Below are 20,044 nucleotides of genomic sequence, written 5' to 3' on the forward strand. Positions count from 1 at the left end.
CAATAATAGTGGGACCTACCAAAATCCAGGGCCTACTGTAAGCTCTTGTTTGTGCCCTTTTAATGCTGGATTGTGTAGTAGTGTGTTCTCCTCACGTGTTTAGAGTGGTTAGTCAAGTATTGTGTAATTTCTTCTATGCATTAATATCAAATAATTAGTAGTACCTTTCCCTTGCCAAGTAACTCAGTAAATTTGATAACTAAATATTTCTGAAGTCTGATGAGCAGATGCATAGGTCTGCAACAATCACCCTATTTTGAACATGAGATATAAAAGGAGTTGCTAAATGAAAGATGGGACAGAAATATAAAAAAAATTCTAAAGATAAAAAAAATTCTAAGTAAAACAAACATATCAAATATTTTCTACTTTTTTTCATTCATACATAAAAGAGGACTGGGTGCAGAAAAAGTATATTAAACTAAGTATGAGTTGTAAATGATCCAAAGGTGAAAAAGCCTGAAGAAGTAGGTATGTCCAGAGAACATGCATATAGTAGCACAGGCTTGCCACAGTGTCAAATAGAATCTCCATGTATCATTTTGATATCAATTAAAATTTAAATACCAGTGATTGGATAAAATTAAAAATATTATAGATGCAATAAATGTAAGTTAAAGACTTATTTCCTACTTCAGGGATGTGGTACTTTTTTTTAACACATTGGCTGTTTCCCACTGAGGCAGGGTGACCCAAAAAAGAAGAAAGAAAGACTTTCATCATCACTCACTCCATCATTGTCTTGTCAGGGGCATGCCAATAGTACTGTGCTACAATTACAAGATTTACATTCATATTAATTATTGCTGTTTTCACAAAAGCACTTGATATCTACTGCCTACAGTACTTGCCACTTTCTGCAATATGTATACTATTAGATTACCCATGACGAGCAGGTCCTACCACTGTATGTTAATTCCCTCTTCATGGTACAATACCATAAATACATAGCAAATTATTCCATATAAAATATGGTTAGCAATTCTGATGTGTTAAATAAAAAAGAATTACTATTATTACTTGTCACTATGTTCTTTTGGGTATAAACAAAATATAGTTATCTATCAAGGTAAAATATAGCATCGATATTGGGACTGCGTTCCCAATGCCATAATTTTACACAATTAATGTTCATATATCTTTCAATATCCCATTCTACTTTCAAATAATCTGCAACTAATACAGTACAAGAGGTGCAAATTACAGTAAAGCAAAATTATTTTACCATCTGCAATACTATATGACCTGCTAGCTGAAATTCTTATAATCCGACCGACCTGTAGCACACGTAAAATGAGAGTAACACATTCTGTCGGGATCTGGATTTTGGGCTAGATAAATCTTGAGAATGAATTCACGTGCCCCAATATGATCCTGTTTCTCTCCTGAGGATTATAATAAATTAACAGTTTACTATCAGCATCTATTATAGTGTATTATAGTAGGGACTTTGCAAAAAGATAAAATTATGTAACATGATCTAATTCAATGGCTTTGCCATGATTAAATCTCTCTTATTCTGTTCATTATTTCTCACGAACATCAAAATTAAAAAGATTTGAGTGATACACAGCATTACCGAGCTATTAAGTTTTGAAACACAAAACTGAATCTGAAACAAAAATTGTCATGCAGACATTTATGGTTATTATTTTCAGTTTAAAGTTCCTTGAGACCTTTAGGAACACAGCTCAAGCATATTTGTAAGGACAACTGTACAGAAGGCTTATTCTGAAAGCCCATTTTCCATATCAAATTTTTACTCCAACTGAACTCACCATCATATTCTGGAAAATAGTCCACAAGATGTGAATACATAATCTTCTCTTCTAACAGATCCTTCTTATTAAGGAAAAGGATAACAGAAGAGTGCTGGAACCAAGGGTAGGTGATGATAGTCTTGAAGAGGGCCTTGGATTCCTCCATTCGGTTCTGTTGATGTAAGTCAAAGTATGTTGAATTAGAGTTAGCTTTTGTTGCTAGATTTCCTATAATACATGTATACATAAACAGATTTTATTTTATTAAAAACATTTTAAAAAAGAAAAGTAATCACCATCATTTTTTAGTTAAATATATTACAATGCTTGAAAAAGTTCAGCTAATTACGAACTGGTTATAAAATAGAATAAATATAGAGGGAAGTACATATAGTACATCAGTACACAGTAACCACTCAGGGAGATAATACTGTCTTGTTACAAGTGTGAAACAGAGGCCAGGTAAATGTTTTGCACTGTAACAAGATTGCTGTATATTTCTATCTGTTTCATAAGCATATCAGATGACTAGGTAAATCTCACAAACTTCTACTTACATTCAGTATACACTTCTTTTAACATCCCAAGGTATTTCTTGAAACTTTTAATACTTTTGTTTCCTCACCCATTTCACATGAAAGTGGATTAGAATTCTTGCCTTCTCAGGGATGAATGGCACAGTTATAAAAACCTCTATGGCACAGCACTAAACTTATAGGGGTCATGCTATGCCTGTGGCATAGAATGCAACTAAAATACATGGGAGCAAGGGGCCTAGTAACCCAATTTTCCTATATAAAATTACCAAAGAGAAATGAAATTTTGATGTTGGGATGTATGAAGTAGGGATGTTATGAAAGAAGCAAATGATAATGTTATAAATGAAAGGAGGCTCACTGTCCTAACAAGAACATTTAAAAGAAGAAGGGGGAAGGAAATAATTTGGATGGGAAGGAGTGTAAGAGAATGAGAGCTAAAGAAGGAATAGCAGTAATGTTCAATGATCTATTATGGAAGGAAAGGAAGTGGTACAAAAGTTGAGTCCAAGAGTCATGTGGTCTAAAAATTAGAGTTGAGCAGTTATAGCATATGTAACTAAGAGGGAAGTACCTGGATGGGCTGGTAGGTAGGGTGGGTTGGGTAGGTTAAGTTAGGTTATGTAGGTAGGTTAGGTCTGGTCTCATCTGGTAGGGTTGGGTTGGGTCTCATCTCGTCTGGTAGGGTAGGGTAGGGTCGGGTTTGTTAGGGTAGGGTCAGGTCTGTTATGGTAGGGTAGTGTTGGGTCAGGTAGATTACATAGGCTGGACAAGGTAGGGTAGAGTCTGGTAGGGTAGGTAAGGGGTTAAGATGCACTAGGTTATATAGGTAGGTAAAGGATGATGGAGGGGATGATGGACATGGTAATTTAAAATCAAAGTGATAAGAAGTTAGATGGGGAAGTAGAGATTATCTATTAGTATCTTATCAGTTAACTATTTCAGGGATCACTGCCCCCATGGCCTGGTCTCAGACCAGGCTGCCTTAATTGTAAAGGAGATATTACAAGATTAATTACTACTGTATTAAGAAGCACATTAAGGCACAATGTATAGTGAATGTAAGAAATAGTTTGCAATTTTTACCTCCCATCTTACATGTTCATAAAACTAAGGAAAGGCCAACAACTGGAGAGAGACAGAGAGAGAAAAAATTGAGTAGCCAATTGTCCATGAAAAAATGAAGTGGTGTCATGCAGGAGGCAGAAGGCATACAATCTGTTATGAACAGAGAGTCAGAGATGAATGTGAACAAAGTGGGTGAGGCAGTGGCCAGGCTGGAAGGGCAGGGGATAAAGTAGTGAGGATTCAACACACAAACTCTGATATGCTGAAAGAAGGTGAATATATACCAGTAGTTCAAGAATGGTTGGTGAATTTGTTATGTTTGAATGCCAAGTAGGCTCCTAAGGACTAGCAAGAAGCATGTATAATTCCTTTGTAAAAGGGAAAAACAAATGTAAAAATTTTAGAAAAATAATTCACTTGAGTTTACTGTACTATGCTTAGCCAAGTGTATGTCAAAATAGTTACTGAATTAGAGAAAATAAAATACAAAAAAAAAAAAGGGTGGCAGAGGAACATAGCAGATTTTCAGAGGAGAGAGGGGTGTGTAAATCAAATACGTATTTGCATTAAAGCATACAGGCGAGCAATGCTTAAGATGAAAAGTAAGGAATCTATTGTTACTCATATAAAGACAAATACAGTGGAAAAAGAGGCAGCAATGTGGCACGTGTTGCAAACATATGGTGGAACAGGTTGTTGGCACATATGGTGAAATGGGTTGCTGGTACATATGGTGGAACAGGTTGCTGTTACATATGGTGGAACAGGTTGTTTGCACATATGGTGAAATGGGTTGCTGGTAAATATGGTGGAACAGGTTGGTGGTACATATGGTGGAACAGGTTGGTGGTACATATGGTGGAACAGGTTGCTGGTACATATGGTGGAACAGGTTGTTGGCACATATGGTGAAATGGGTTGCTGGTACATAAGGTGGAACAGGTTGCTGGTACATATGGTGGAACAGGTTGCTGGTACATATGGTGGAACAGGTTGCTGGTACATATGGTGGAACAGGTTGCTGGTACATATGGTGGAACAGATTGCTGGTACATCTGGTGAAACAGGTTGCTGGTACATATGGTGAAACAGGTTGCTGGTACATATGGTGAAACAGGTTGCTGGTACATATGGTGAAACAGGTTGCTGGTACATATGGTGGAACAGGTTGCTGGTACATAGGGTGAAACAGGTTGTTGGTACATATGGTGGAACAGGTTGCTGGTACATACAATGAAACAGGTTGCTGGTACATATGGTGGAACAGGTTGCTGGTACATATGGTGAAACAGGTTCCTGGTACATATGGTGAAACAAGTTGCTGGTACATATGGTGGGACAGGTTGTTGATGCATATAGTGGAACAGGTTGCTGGTACATATGGTGGGACAGGTTGTTGGTATATATGGTGGAACAAGTTGTTGGTATATACAATACACACATCACTTAAAATATTTTAGTTCTTAGATTACAAGGACTGGTGGATATATTTATTGTAGGAAGCTCTAGACTTTTTATGTGACTGAGACTCTTATTAGGGTATGAAAATTGAAAGAGACTGATTTTTAGTAAGTGTAGACCTTAGATAAGGATGTGATGTCACCATGTTTTTCTATGTTTTAGACAGGGTTGTAAACAGTACATGCTAGTGTGTTGCTGAAAAGGCATGGGCCTGAAGGATAACAAAACTCAAGTAAAGTAAGAGCTGTAATAGTTGCTCTTTGAAAATGGCAGCACTTTAGGAGATCTGGAAAAGAATTGGCAGAGGGGTCATAGATGAATGTGATATATATAGTACTTATGACGAGCTTTGATTTTTTCACTTTACTGCAGATTGCCTATTCAACCAGGCTGTTGCTGTTGGAGGCCCTCCGGAATACACATCCATCACAAACTGGTTGATCTTGTACTTGGCAGTAGTAGTAACACAGTTTTCACTTAAACTCTACACCTATTCCTCCAATCCTTCCAATATCTGGTGACAGCAAGTTGAATAATCTTGGATGACAATATTACAACAGTGTTCTCTTACTGCTGATGGCATCCCTGTTTTTCAATGTAAGAGTGTGGGAGGGTATATAAAAGTTTGAAGAAAACACAGACAAGAATGATAAAAGTAAGAAAATATTTAAGTAATAATAAAATTGTACATCAGAGTGAAGACTTCTTTGAGTGATCTGTGCTCTGCGATGCATGTGTTTAGGACCTGGAGTTACCTGGAGGATTTCGGGGGTCAATGCCCCCGCAGCTCGGTCTGAGACCAGGCCTCATGGTGGATCAGGGTCTGATCAACCAGGCTGTTACTGCTGGCCGCATGCAACCTGACGTACGAACCACAGCCTGGTTAGTCAGGTACTGACTTTAGGTGTCTTCTTAAAGACAGCCAGGGGTCTAGTGTTATGGTTTGCCACCAGAACCTACATTCTATGGGGTGATGGTATGACCTACCTACAATCAATACAGTATGGGTAAGAATATACCCATACTGATTGATTGCCCCTCAACTTCCTACAGCTACCAGCACCCCATGTGGTGACTTTCTGCTTTGACTTAATCTGCCAGGCGACATGCCTACTCAGCACTCAATTCAACATATCATTTTCCCAACACTGTTTGGTGAATGTATTACAATATTACAAAAGTGTGGTTCCATATATATAACTGGACTGTTATTATTTCATACTGCAAAAGTTACATAGGTGTTCATGACACTGGCACTCTCCATGCATCAAAAGCACTCAATATGAGTGGGAAGATGGGTGTAAGGTGAAAAGATAAGGGGATGCCTGGATCTCAAGGGACAACAGGATGAGGACAAGGATCTTCCAGAATGAGAGAACTTGAAGGCATGGTTGCAAGCCTGAAGAATCCTAGTAGCATCAACAAATTATAACTTCACCTCTCCATCCCCCTATACATCATAAAGTGAAACAAAGAGAGGCATTAAATGCACTAACAGCAATAGGAAAAATGGAGAGGTATATGCAAGACCAGTAACCCCAGAAGCCCTAGCAGTAGCCACAAGACCAAAAGGATGAATTCCATATGATGCTTACTTGACCCTAGCCAAATACACTGCCACCAAAAACTGGTGATAGGCCAAGTTGCTACCCCACACCAGACTCAATCCAAACTTATGATTTACAGGAACTTCCAACCTACAAAGAAGACAACCCAAAATTATACAAACTGCAAGTCTGGGCAGAAAATACATGAGTAAATCTACATCCAGTTTGCCAAATCATGATGGAGTGGTGCATGAATATTGTATCTTTATGTACATGCCAGAGAGGATCATTACCAATCAATGGGCTGCAGCTCCAAGAGCAGGTTCAATTTCTGAGTGGAAACTAGGGTGTATGCTGCTATTTATGCACTCTGGCATGGAAAGACCCAACCAGTGCTCCCCAGAGATTGCAATCTGCACCAATGTTCCATTGGGGTGCTCAATGGCAGTCTCTCACCAAGACAAAAGTGACCCAAAGTAAAAAACACATTCTCCATCATTCATTCAACTGCAGTCTTTCCAAATGTATTCTGACACCACAACCAGATACCCTCCAACTGCAACATTCCAATCCCTCTTTCATAATGTAAGAAATGTCCTTCCCACCTCCATGGCTCTAGCCCAGCTAATTGGTTTCTCCTTAATCCCTTCATAAAAGTCACATTGCTCACATTCCAACAACATGTCTATTAAAATTTTTTTTTTTTCATTTACTCCTATGCAACATGCCCAGATTTATACACCCTTTTCGTCAATCTTTCTCTCTCTCATCATCTCTATGTGCCCAAACCGTCTCAACAACCCTACCTCAGCCCTCTTAACCCTTTCGGGGTTTCTGACATACTAGTACGGCTTACGAACCAGGGTTATTGACATACTAGAACGCCTAAATTCTAGTGCCTTTGAATCTAGTGAGAGAAAGCTGGTAGGCCTACACATGAAAGAATGGGTTTATGTGGTCAGTGTGCACAGTATAAAAAAAATCCTGCAGCACACAGTGCATAATGAGAAAAAAAAAACAACTCCAACTGTGTTTTTGGTTTAAAACAACAACTTTGCAGTGTATTTTTGTATGGTATTTATGGCTGTATTCTAGTCTTCCTGGTCTCATTTTATAGAATGAAAGACATATTGCAGAAATTGAGATGATTTTGATTGGTTTCACAATGAAAAGTACCTTTAAATTGAGCTCAAAGTAGCAGAAATGTTCGATTTTTACCAAATTTCAAAAGTAAACGTATCATACCAAGTGTCCAATACACGTCAACTGGCGAGTCTAATATTCTTCCACAAGTGCACTGACATTATTTATACCATTTTTACACTAATGCAGTAGTATGCATAACAGTAAATCTTCTATTTTTTCTGAGAATAAAAATTCAAAGTGGAAAGCAAGAGAGATGTAAGAGGGGCCTGGGGATGTGACTAATGAACAGAGAAAATGTTATTTTAGTGCCAGGAATGTCTGTCTTGCTTATTCTGGACCCTATTTGGAAATTGGCATCTTCTGAAATTTGTGTGAAATTGGCAAAATTGCCAATTTCTGACCACTTTATTGCAAACTTGAAATCGGTAAATGGGTGGCTTCTTGTACTCATTCGATTGAAAAAATGGAGTTCTAGTGAAAGAGATATGATTTTTGTCGACTAGTACACTGAAATTGGCCGAAAATAGGGCTCAAAGTGGGCAAAATTGCCCATGCATAAACATCATTGAGACTGCTAGCTTCATGAGAGCATAATTCCGTAAGTTTTCCATCAAATTTCATACTTTTGGTGTCATTATGATTGGGAAAAGATTCTGTATCATTTCATAAGAAACAATAATTTTTTTTGTTTCAAAAAAATTTTCGACCCTGAGAACGAGTTTAGGAGAGGGCCTCTCAACCCTGAAAAAGTTAAATATACCCTTGGTGACCCCACATCATTAAATTTATATACTTCAAAGTCTCTGCATGATATTCACACCAAACATTGCTTTAACCCTTAAACTGTCCAAACGTAGATCTATGTTCGCACGTGTAGCGCTCCAAATGTAGATCAACGTTTTATTTTTCATTCCTTCAAATTTGGCACAATAGGCTTGAGTCGCCTAGACACGAAAGAATCTGTCTGTGCACTCAGTGTGTGCACTATTAAAAAAATATGGGAGCACTTAGTACCTTGTGGGAGCACCAGTTCAACTGAGCGCCAGCTAGAGCAAATAGCGTGGCAAACACCAGGGATTCACTGATGCCATGTCGCATTAACACTCCCATTTTAAGAGGAAAGTAAAAACAGGTTAGATAAATACATGAGTGAGTGTGGGTGGGTGTGAGCTGGACCTGACTAGCTTGTGCTACTAGGTCTGATGTCATGCTCCTTCCTTCAATGGATGTGACCTGACTAGGTGGGTCATGGGTCTAAGCCAGGGGGGGGAGGGTGACATGTACCTGCCTTGTATGGGCCAGTAGGCCTGCTGCAGTGTTCCTTCTTTCTTATGTTCTCATGTATTCGGCAGGCTGGCCGGCTGGCTTGCTTTGGCTGTCTCTGGCTGTTTCTCTGTCTATATCTCTGCCTATCTATATCTCTGTCTATCTATATATCTGTCTATTTATATCTACAGGCAGGCAGATAGAGATGGATAGACAGATAGCTAGACAGGCAGACAGATAGACAGAGAGACAAGACATGTTTGTGTGTAACAGGGATAACAAATACAGTGAGGGTTAGCTGGAGCAGTGGGCATTTATCAAATGTCACTGGGCTGTCAACAGTATAGGGATGCCTTTCATAACAACATGCTTCTAGGTATATGCCAGGGTTCTTAAAACATTGCTGGTACCTATAAATACATTGTATATATTTCTAGACAATAGTAAATAACCCAGGCAGGTGTAAATGTTCACCTGTCAATGTGTTTCTGACTATTTGAGCACTATTTCAGTACCTAATATTAGTGTCAGAACAAAGATTGGCTATGAAATTACAAGAACTATTACAAATTGTAATTATCAGAACATAAAAAATATATAAATTAAAATAAAAATGAGAAAAAATGTATATTGGCAACACTTCTACAAGCGGCAGGAGTCAATGTTGCCAACGGGTAAGCATCCAGAGCCAACTTCACGGTCTTATATCTCGGTATGTACTGACCCTAAATATTTTTTTTTATCGTATGACATGTAGAAAAATGTGATCTTCATTTTAAAAGAAAAAACGATATTTTTATTTTTCAAAATATTTGGAGCACCACGCGAGTGAACGTAGATCTACGTTTGGACAGTTTAACCCTTTCAGGGTTTCCGACGTACTAATACGGTTTACGCACCAGGGTTATTGATGTACTAGTACGCCTAAATTCTAGGGCCTTCAAATCTAGCAAGAGAAAGCTGGTAGGCCTACATTTGAAAGAATGGGTCTATGTGGTCAGTGTGTGCAGTATAAAAAAAAATCCTGCAGCACACAGTGCATAATGAGAAAAAAAAAACCTCCGTGTTTTTGGTTTAAAACAGCGACTTTGCATTGTATTTTCGTATGGTATTTATGGTTGTATCCTAGTTTTTCTGGTCTCATTTTATAGAATGGAAGACATATTACAGAAACTGAGATGATTTTGATTGGTTTCACAATGAAAAGTACCTTGAAATTGAGCTCAAAGTAGCAGAAATGTTTGATTTTTTGCCAAAGTTCAAAAGTAAACAAATCATGCCACGTGTCCAATACACATCAACTGGTGAGTCTAATATTCTTTCACAAGTGCACTGATATTATTTATACCATTTCTACACTAATGCAGTAGTCTGCATAACAGTAAATCTTTTATTTTTTTGTGAGAATAAAAATTCAAAGTGGAAAGCAAAAAAAATGTAAGAGGGGCCTGGGGACATGATTAATGAATAGAGGAAATGTTATTTTAGTGCCAGGAATGTCTGTCTTGTTTATTCTGAACCCTGTTTGGAAATTGGCATCTTTTTGAAATTTGTGTGAAATTGGCAAAATTGCTAATTTCTGACCACTTTATTGGATAGTTGAAATCGGTAAATGGGTGGTTTCTTGTACTCATTCGATAGAAAAAAATGGAGTTCTAGCAAAATAATTATGATTTTTGTCACCTAGTACACTGGAATTGGCCGAAAATAGGGCCCAAAGTGGGCGAAATTGCCGATGCGTAAACTTCGTTGACACCGCTAACTTCGCAAGAGCATTATTCCACAACTTTTCCATCAAATTTCGTACTTTTGGTGTCATTATGATCAGAAAAAGATTCTCTATCTTTTCATAAGAAAAAATAATTTTTGTTTTTTCCGAAAAATTTTCGACCCTGAGAACAAGTTTAGGAGAGGGTCTCTCGACCCTGAAAGGGTTAAGGGTTAAAACATGACATTTCCACTGCCTCCAGCATCCTCACTGCAGTGTTAAAAACCCATGCCTCACACCCACGTGAAAGCATTGGTACTACTATACATTACCTTTTTTTGCTCGATGCCACAACACATCACACCCTCTTTTTTTTCCATCTAGTCCATGAGACACAATGGACAATATATTTATAGGAACTATGTACAACAGCGCATTTTCACGATGATACTGTGCTTATGGGAGATTCTAAAGAAAAGTTGCAAAGGTTAGAGAACAAATTTGGGAGGGTGTGTAAAGGTAGTAAATTGAAAGTGAGCATATATATGAGTAAGGTGATGAGGGTATCAAATGATTTAGATAAGAAAAATTGAATATCACATTGGAGAGAGGGAGTATGAAAAAAGTGAATGTTTTTAGATATTTGGGAGCTGACTTGTCAGCAGATGGGTTTATGAAGGATGTAATTAACCATAGAATTGATGAAGGAAAAAAGGTGAGTGATGCGTTGAGGTATCTGTGGGGACAAAAAATGTTATCCATGGAGGCAAAGAAGGGAATGTACAAAAGTTTAGTGGTACCAACACTCTTAAATGGGTGTGAAGCTTGGGTTGCAAATGCTGCAGTGAGGAGGTGGCTGGAGGCAGAGGACATGTCCTGTCTAAGGTCAATGTGTGGTGTAAATATTATGCAGAGAATTCAGTGTGTGGAAATTAGGAGGATATGTGGAGTTACTAAAAGTATTACTCAGAGGGCTGAAGAGGGGTTGTTGAGGTGGTTTGGTCATTTGGAGAGAATGGATCAAAGTAGAATGACTTGGAGAGCATATAAATCTATAGGGGAAGGAAGGCGGGGTAGGGGTCATCCTCGAGAAATTTGGAGGGAGGGGGTAAAGGAGGTTTTGTGGGCGAGGGGCATGGACTTCCAGTAAGCACGTGTGAGCATGTTAGATAGGAGTGAATGGAGACGAATGGTTTTTGGGACCTGACGAGCTGTGGAGTGTGAGCAGGGTAATATTTTGTGAAGGGATTCAGGGAAACCGGTTAGCCAGACTTGAGTCCTGGAAATGAGAAGTACAATGCCTGCACTTTAACCCTTTGAGGGTTTTGGTCGTACTAGTACGTCTTACGCGTAGGGGTTTTTGACGTACTAGTACTCATAAATTCTAGCGGCCTCAAATCTAGTGGGAGAAAGCTGGTAGGCCTTCATATGAAAGAATGGGTCTATGTGGTCAGTGTGCACAGTCTAAAAAAAATCCTGCAGCACACAGTGCATAATGAGAAAAAAAAAACTTTGACCATTTTTTTTTAATAAATCAGCGACTTTGCAGTGTATTTTCGTATGGTATTTATTGTTGTATTCTAGTTTTCTTGGTCTCATTTTATAGAATGGAAGACATATTACAGAAATTGAGATGATTTTGACTGGTTTTACAATGAAATGTGCCTTGAAATTGAGCTCAAAGTAGCAGAAATGTTCGATTTTTACCAAACTTCAAAAGTAAACAAATCATGCCAAGCGTGCAATACACGTCAACTGGTGAGTCTAATATTCTTTCACAAGTGCACCAATAATATTTATACCATTTTTTACACTAATGCAGTAGTCTGCATAACAGTAAATCTTATATTTTTTGTGAAAATAAAAATTCAAAGTGGAAAGCAAAAGAATATAAGAGGGGCCTTGAGACGTGACTAATGACTAGAGGAAATGTCATTTTAGTGTCAGGAATGTCTTTCTTGTTTATTCTGGACCCTATTCGGAAATTGGCATCTTTTGAAATTTGTGTGAAATTGGCAAAATTGCTAAATTCTAACCACTGTACTGGATAGTTGAATTTCATAAATGGATGGTTTCTTGCACCCATTCGATAGAAAAAATGGAGTTCTAGCGAAATATTCATGTTTTTTGTCGACTAGTACAGTGAAATTGGCCGAAAATGGGGCTCAAAGTGGGGAAAAACGCCAATGCGTAAACATCGCCGAGACCGCTAACTTTGCGAGAGCATAATTCCGTAAGTTTTCTATCAAATTTCAAACTTTTGGTGTCTTTATGATCGGGAAAAGATTCTCTATCTTTTCATAAGAGAAAATAATTTTTTTTTTTTTTAAATTTGGCCGACCCTGAGAACGAGTTTCGGAGAGGGCCTGTCGACCCTCAAAGGGTTAAAGGAGGGGGTTGGGATATTGGCAGTTTGGAGGTTGACTTTTAAACTGTCATATCTGAGCATCTCTGCAAAGAGAGTGATTATGTATTAGTGAGGTGAAAGTGTTGAATGATGATTTAAGTATTTTCTTTTTGGGGATTTTCTTTCTTTTCGGGTCACCCTGCCTCGGTGGGAGACAACCAACGTGTTGAAAAAAAAAAAGAAAAGAAATATATGTATATAATTTTTTTAATTTAACATGTTGGCCATTTCCCACTGAGATAGGGTGACCCAAAAAAGAAAAATAGTAAAAATAGAAAAACAGGAGCTCCCAACTTATGAAAGAGTCAAGTTTCTGATGTTTTAACTTACGAGTCATATTCCTGGTATTTTGACATACCAAAGAGTCCTGCTCTTAGTATTTTGAGTTATGAACTAGAAGTGCTGCTGGATTTCAATATGTGGATGACTCATGCTCCTGTTGCTTCAACTTTTGAATGAGTCACATTTCTGTTTTTTCGACTTACAAATGCACTGTTTTTGAAAATTGAAACATATTTTCCTATAAAGTTCAATGGCATCCAATAAAGGATTATTATATTTGGAACTGTGGATCAACATTTTTAATACAAATATTTTTTCTTACAGGTCTCAATCATTAGCACAACTGTTTGTAACTCACATCATCAGTACATACACTGTTTTTTCTCCCATTTCACAAGCTAATAAACTCTAATACAGGTAGTATTATGTATGAAAATATTTTCTCACTTATTCAGAAAAGGATACTGGAGAAGTGGAACTGAACATTAAAATAATATGAAGATGAATATAAGGTTACAATAAATATGAATGATTAAGACAAGAATCTGTCATGATGGAAGGCATTTAAAATTTAAATTACCAGAGTTAAGACATGTGGTTACTTTAACTATAAATGAAAATACAAACCATGGTGGATGTCCACTGAAGAGACCACTTCTTATATTTTTTTGACAATTGGAAAAAAAAAAAAAAGAACAGAAACAATTGTTTTTGTAGATACACTTAAGAGCACTGAAAGCAACTGCTACGAATTTTTTTTGTGTTTGGAAGATAAAGTCTTAAGACAATATTGGCCAGGATAAAAAATATACTGAATTGGTTTCCATTTCAGTGTAACAAATGCTTCACCGTAATGATAGCTATACAAACATTCAAATTTTCTGAGATACATTATAAGTGCTCCTTCATATGTCTTTAACAATGGAAGATGAGATATTTAAACATTACTGACCAGCAGTCCTGGAATGTAATGTTTGCATGGATAATAATGCATTAAGACCAAAAAAGTTTATATGTTGATAGTAAAACAAGTTAAAAGCCTAAAATACAAAAAAATTATAAGTCTAGACTATAAACATGTTAAAATTTGGCAACCAAACTTCTATGCTAAAAGATAGTGATCTGTTTATGTTGCTCAGCTGTGAGACTTTTTTTGTGTATCTAAAAATTTCATAACGCTGGAATTCAGCAAAGAAAACTGGAGGAAAGTGTGAGAAACATACATGCAACGGGTAAAGAAATTGCCAGAGATTAATAAGGGAGAGGATTTGCAAAGGCCAAGAAGAATGCATTAAGGAGTTGAGGATGCCCATGATATACCTATGACTAGTTTCAAGGGTTTGTCTAGCCTTGCAGCATGACAATATGAACATAAGGTATTGCAGAGGCCCTAAGAAATTGGGAAATAAATTAATGATAGCAGTTCGCTGAACTATGTATTAGTAAATAAAAGGTTGAGGAGCAGACTTCTCAATCAACAGATGTATCAGATCATTATTTAGTGGTAGCTAGAGAGAGTTATAGGTAAATGGGGTACAAGGAAAAGTCACTGGTAGGTAGGAGATAAGTGAAAGTACAGTGGTACCTCGAGTTTCGGCCATAATTCGTTCCAGAAGGCTGTTTGAGTGCCGTTACCAAACGAATTTGTTCCCATAAGGAATATTGTAAATTTGATTATTCCGTTTCAGACCCCCCCAAAAAAAAAACTTACAAAAGACTTACGACAATGCACTTACATAATTGTTCGAGTTGTGAGCTGTTCGAAACTCAGGGTACCACTGTATATAAATTAGAAGAAATAGTTGGGGGTAAACTATAAGAAACTATGAGGAGAAAAGTAGGCTAGAGTGAGTACAGGTAATGAAGGAGGGCAGTAGTAGTATGGGGTAGATTTAAGAATGTAGTGTTATTGTGTGCAGCAGAAGTCTGTGGGTCTAGGAGGGTGGGTGCAGGAGAGAAGCAAGTGACTGGTAGAATGATGGTTTACAAAAGAGGGTGGCACGGGAGAAAAAAGTTGGCTTATGAAAGGTTTTCACAATGTAGAAGTGACGTACCGAGGGAGGAGTATATGGAAAGTAAAAGAGAGGTTAAAAAGAGTGGTAAGGGAGTGCAAAAGAACTAATGAGAGAGTAGATATTTTATCGACAAATTTTGCCAAGAATAAGAAAAAGTTTTGGAGATCAATAAGCTGACAAAGTTTAGGGAACAAATGGATTAAACAGTTAAAAACAAAAGAAGGGAGCCATTAGATGGGAAGGTGGAGGTACTGGGAATATGGAGGAAATATTTTTAAGAATTGTAGAATTTTGGTAGATAATGGCAAAATGCAACAAGTGGGAATAAGGAAGTTTCATTCATGGCTGGGCTTTATCAATATTTCATAAAGCCCAGCCTTGGGTAAAACATTGTAGTAGAAAGACCTGTATCTTTATTACTCCTTTCTAAATGCTGACAGAGATAAAGGCAGTGATTTCTTACAATAGGCAAGGAGGAAGAACATCTTTAAGGAGTGTGAAAGAGCCAGATGCAAGTGTGGGGGAGGTGCATGAGGCAGTGGGTAGAATGAGAGAGTGTAAAGCAGCTGGGATAGAAGAGATAAAGACAAATGTTACAAGCAGGTGGAGATACAGTTTGGGAGAAAATGGTACATTTGTTGAATACATGCATGAAAAAGGTAAAGATACCTAAGGAGTGGCAGGAAGGATGCACAGTTCCTTTATATAAGGGAAAGGGGATAAAGGGGAGTTCCAGAATTTTTTTTTAACATACTGGCTGTCTCCTGCCAAGGTAGGGTGACCTGAAAAAGAAACTTTCACCATCATTCACTCCATCACTCTCTTGCCAGATACTGCAGTTTAGATGCCCCTCAAAGCTGCAGATATTCTCATCTCTGCTTCAACATGCTGGGATTGTAATTCCCACCTCCAGGCATTCAGGGAAACTGGCTAACCAGTTTCCCTGAATTTTTTTTTTATTAATACATTGGCTGTTTCCCACCAAGGCAGGGTGGCCCAAAAAAGAAAAACTTTCACCATCATTCACTCCATCACTGTCTTGCCAGAGGCACGCTTACACTACAGTTAAAAAACTGCAACACTAATGCCCCTCCTTCAGAGTGCAGGCACTGTACTTCCCATCTCCAGGACTCAAGTTAGGCTTGCTGGTTTCCCTGAATCCCTTCATAAATATTACCCTGCTCCCACTAAAACAGCATGTCAAGTCCTAAAAACCATCTGTCTCCATTTGCTCCTATCTAATACTCTCACGCATGCTTGCTGGAAGTCCAAGCTCCTTGCACACAAAACCTCCTTCACCCCCTCCCTCCAACCATTCCTAGGCCGACCTCTATCCAGCCTTCCCTCCACTACAGATTTATACATTCTTGAATTTAAGTCATTCTATTTTGCTCCATCCTCTCTACATGTCCAAGCCACTTCAACAATTCCTCCTGAGCCCTCTGGATAATAGTTTTGGCAATCCCGTACCTCCTCCTAATTTCCAAACTACGAATTCTCTGTATTATATTCACACCACACATTGCCCTCAGACACGTCTCCACTGCCTCCAATCTTCTTCTTCTTGTTGCAACATTCACCACTCATGCTTCACACCCATATAAGAGTGTTGGTATAACTATACTCTCATACATTTCCCGCTTTGCTTCCATGGACGAAGTTCTTAGTCTCAGACTCCTCACTGCACCACTCACCTTTTTCCCCTCGTCAATTCTATGATTCACCTCATCCTTCATAGACCCATCTGCTGACACATCCACTCCTAAATATTTGAATACATTCACCTCCTCCATGCTCTCTCCTTCCAACTTGATATCCAATCTTTCGTTACCTAATATTTTTGTTATCCTCAATCACCTTACTCTTTCCTAAATTCACTTTCAATTTTTTTACATACTCTACCAAATTCATCCACCAACCTCTGCAACTTCTCTTCAGAATTTCCCAAAAGCACAGTGTCATCAGCAAAGAGCAGCTGTGACAACTCCCACTTTGTGTTAGATTCTTTATCTTTTAACCCCACACCTCTTGCCAACACCAGAGCATTCACTTCTCTTACAACCCCATCTATAAATATATTGAATAACCATGGTGACATCACACACCCATGTCTAAGCCCTACTTTTACTGGGAAATAATCTCCCTCTCTCCTACTTACTCTAACCTTAGCCTCACTATCCTCGTAAAAACGCTTTCAATAACCTACCTCCTATTCCATACATTTGCAACTTCTGCCATATTGCCCCTCTATCCACCTTGTCATATGCCTTTTCCAAATCCATAAATGCTACAAAAACCTCTTTACCCTTATCTAAATACTGTTCACTTGTATGTTTTGCTGTAAACACTTTGTCTACACACCCTCTACCCTTCCTAAATTATTATTATAATAAAAAAGAAGCACTAAACCACGAGGGTTATACAGCGCAGCAGGGCAGGGAAGGATGCAGGGGTAATGGGTAACAAGAGGGAGAGGGATGATTATTAGGTTAAGAAGTGCAGCAGGGCAGTGGATAGTGCAGGGGTAGAGGGTAGCTAGAGATTTAGGTGGAAAGGACTGAGGAGAGTGCTAGAGATATCATCATCAGTTTGTGTAGTAAATCAGTTGCTGTCAAAAAGTCGACGAGTGTCTGGATTAAAGGAGGGTCCGTCAGCAAGAAAGGAAGGTAAAGAAAGGACAGCAGAGCAGAGACAACATTGGAGGTTAATTCTGCGTGCTCGTTGATAGAGTGGGCAGTCCACCAGAACGTGGCTAACAGATACTGGAACTTGACAATTCTCACAGAGAGGAACAGGATGCCTCTCCATGAGATACCCGTGAGTAAGACGAGTGTGGCTGATGCGAAGACGGGAGAGAGTAGTCTCCCAACCTCGACACTGATGACAAGAAGACGGCCAGAAACCTATACTCGGCTTAACAGAATGAAGTTTGTTATGGAGCAGATCAGACCATCGTTGTTACCAATGGGTGCAAAGATGGGTAGAAATTACAACAAAATAGTCCGTGAATGGAACACCTCGATATGAAACTGGGAGGTCACATACGGCTGACTGCGCAGCAGTGTCTGCCTGTTCACTGCCCTGTATGTCAACATGGCCAGGGACCCAACAAAAAACAATATCTGTGTTTGCTAGAGATACGGCATAACCAAAGTTGGATATGAAGAACTAGGGGGTGAGGCGTACCTAATTTCCATATAGCCTGTAAAGCACTAAGGGAGTCTGAAACGACCACAAATGGTGACACAGGCATAGATGCAATACGGATAAGTGCTACAAGAATGGCATACAATTCAGCCGTAAAAATGCTAGCCGAGGGTAATAAATGACCTCGCATGACACTGTCTGGAAACACTGCTGCAACTCCAACGCCATCAAAAGACTTAGAGCCATCTTGGTACACTGCGATGCCATGAGAATGTGAGCGGAAGTGGTCAAGAAAAAGAGCGGGAAGTCACCATAGGTAGTTGGGCTTTCGCGCATGGCAGTGGGAAAGAACAGACACGAACAGCTGGAACTTCCCAAGGGGGCAGGGAAAAGTGAGATGCTACGTGAACGTAGAGAGGTGGTAACTGAAAAGAAGACAAAAGCGAATGTAGGCGGAGAGAAAAGGGATGGAGTCAACAGGGGTGATGAACAAATAAAGAATGTCTACTAACATCAGTGACTTATCCTATATACAGAAGGATTGTAGAGGTCATGATATTGAACATAATAGCAAAGGCAATGAGCATCACGGAGATCAGACAAAGATGGAAAATTTGCCTCTGCATAGAGGCTCTCAACAGGGGATGAACGAAAGGCACCAAGGCACAGATGGAGACCTTGGTGATGTATAGGATCTAACTTAGACAGAGTTGCGGGAGAGGCTGTAGAATAGATTTGGTCACTATAATCTAGCTTGGACAAGACTAGGGTGGAATGCAAACAGAGGAGAGTGCGACAATCCGCTCCCCATGAACGAGATTTAGCCGACCAAGGCAAATTGTCTTTAACAAAGAAATGAGAGGTCTCCACGTCAGCCGGCGATCAAAGAGCAGGCCCAGAAACCTGACCGTATCACATGCTGGAATACATGAACCATGTAAGTACAAGGGTGTATCCGGTATAAGTGGGTGTCTAGTGAAGGTAATGAATCGGGTTTTCGTACTGGAAAATTTAAAGCCATGAGAAGTGATCCAATGGAAGACTCAGTCTATCACGACCTGAAGGGAGGCTGCAACTAGGTGACAGTCAGTGCCCGAGTAAGCTATCGCTTAGTCATCAACCTGTGATGACCAAACATGCAAAGGAAGAATGGAAGGTAGGTTATTTATAGCTAAGAGAAAAATAGTAGTACTGAGGACACAACCTTGTGGGACTCCTTTGGCTTGTACAAAGTCCGAGGAAAGCGAGGCGCCAATACGGACCCAAAAATGTCTATCGGATAAGAAAGCAGCGATGAAGTTTGGTAGATTACCGCGGAGGCCTAAGGAGTGGGCTTGGGCTAGAATGTTATACCTCCAAGTGGTGTCATATGCCTTCTCTAGATCGAAAAAGACCGCTAGGACAGAGTGGGTGTTAGCAAAGGTATTTCGAATATATGTATCAAAGTGGAGCAAGGGGTCTAAAGTAGAGCAGCCTTTGCGAAAACCATATTGGAGAGGGAAAAGGCCAGTGTGCGTCTCTAAGAACCACATCAGATGTCTATTCACCAATTATTCCATCACCTTGCATACCACACTGGTCAAGGCAATGGGACGATAGTGAGAGGTGTCAAGCCCTGAGGCGCCTGGTTTGCAAAACGGTAGTACAATAACTGATTTCCAGTGATGTGGGAGAACCCCTCGCTCCCAAATTAGATTGAAA

The 20,044-nt window shown here is 39.1% G+C and overlaps 1 protein-coding gene across 2 annotated transcripts in view; it reads right to left on the reverse strand.

Annotated features, from left to right (window-relative positions):
• LOC128686123 (guanine nucleotide-binding protein G(q) subunit alpha) overlaps window positions 1–20,044 on the reverse strand; it is a 37,932-nt gene that overhangs the window by 13,567 nt on the left and 4,321 nt on the right. The window contains exons 2-3 of one of the 2 annotated variants that reach the window (XM_070083337.1): window positions 1,779–1,932; window positions 1,278–1,385 (exon numbers count right to left, since the gene is read on the reverse strand). In XM_070083337.1, the coding sequence (XP_069939438.1) occupies window positions 1,278–1,385; window positions 1,779–1,932 (262 nt within the window). The remainder of the gene's footprint in view (window positions 1–1,277; window positions 1,386–1,778; window positions 1,933–20,044) is intronic. The other variant, XM_070083338.1, reaches the window with a different exon arrangement.

This window comes from Cherax quadricarinatus, chromosome 9, assembly GCF_038502225.1.
Source record: "Cherax quadricarinatus isolate ZL_2023a chromosome 9, ASM3850222v1, whole genome shotgun sequence".
Taxonomy (NCBI): Eukaryota; Metazoa; Arthropoda; class Malacostraca; order Decapoda; family Parastacidae; genus Cherax; species Cherax quadricarinatus.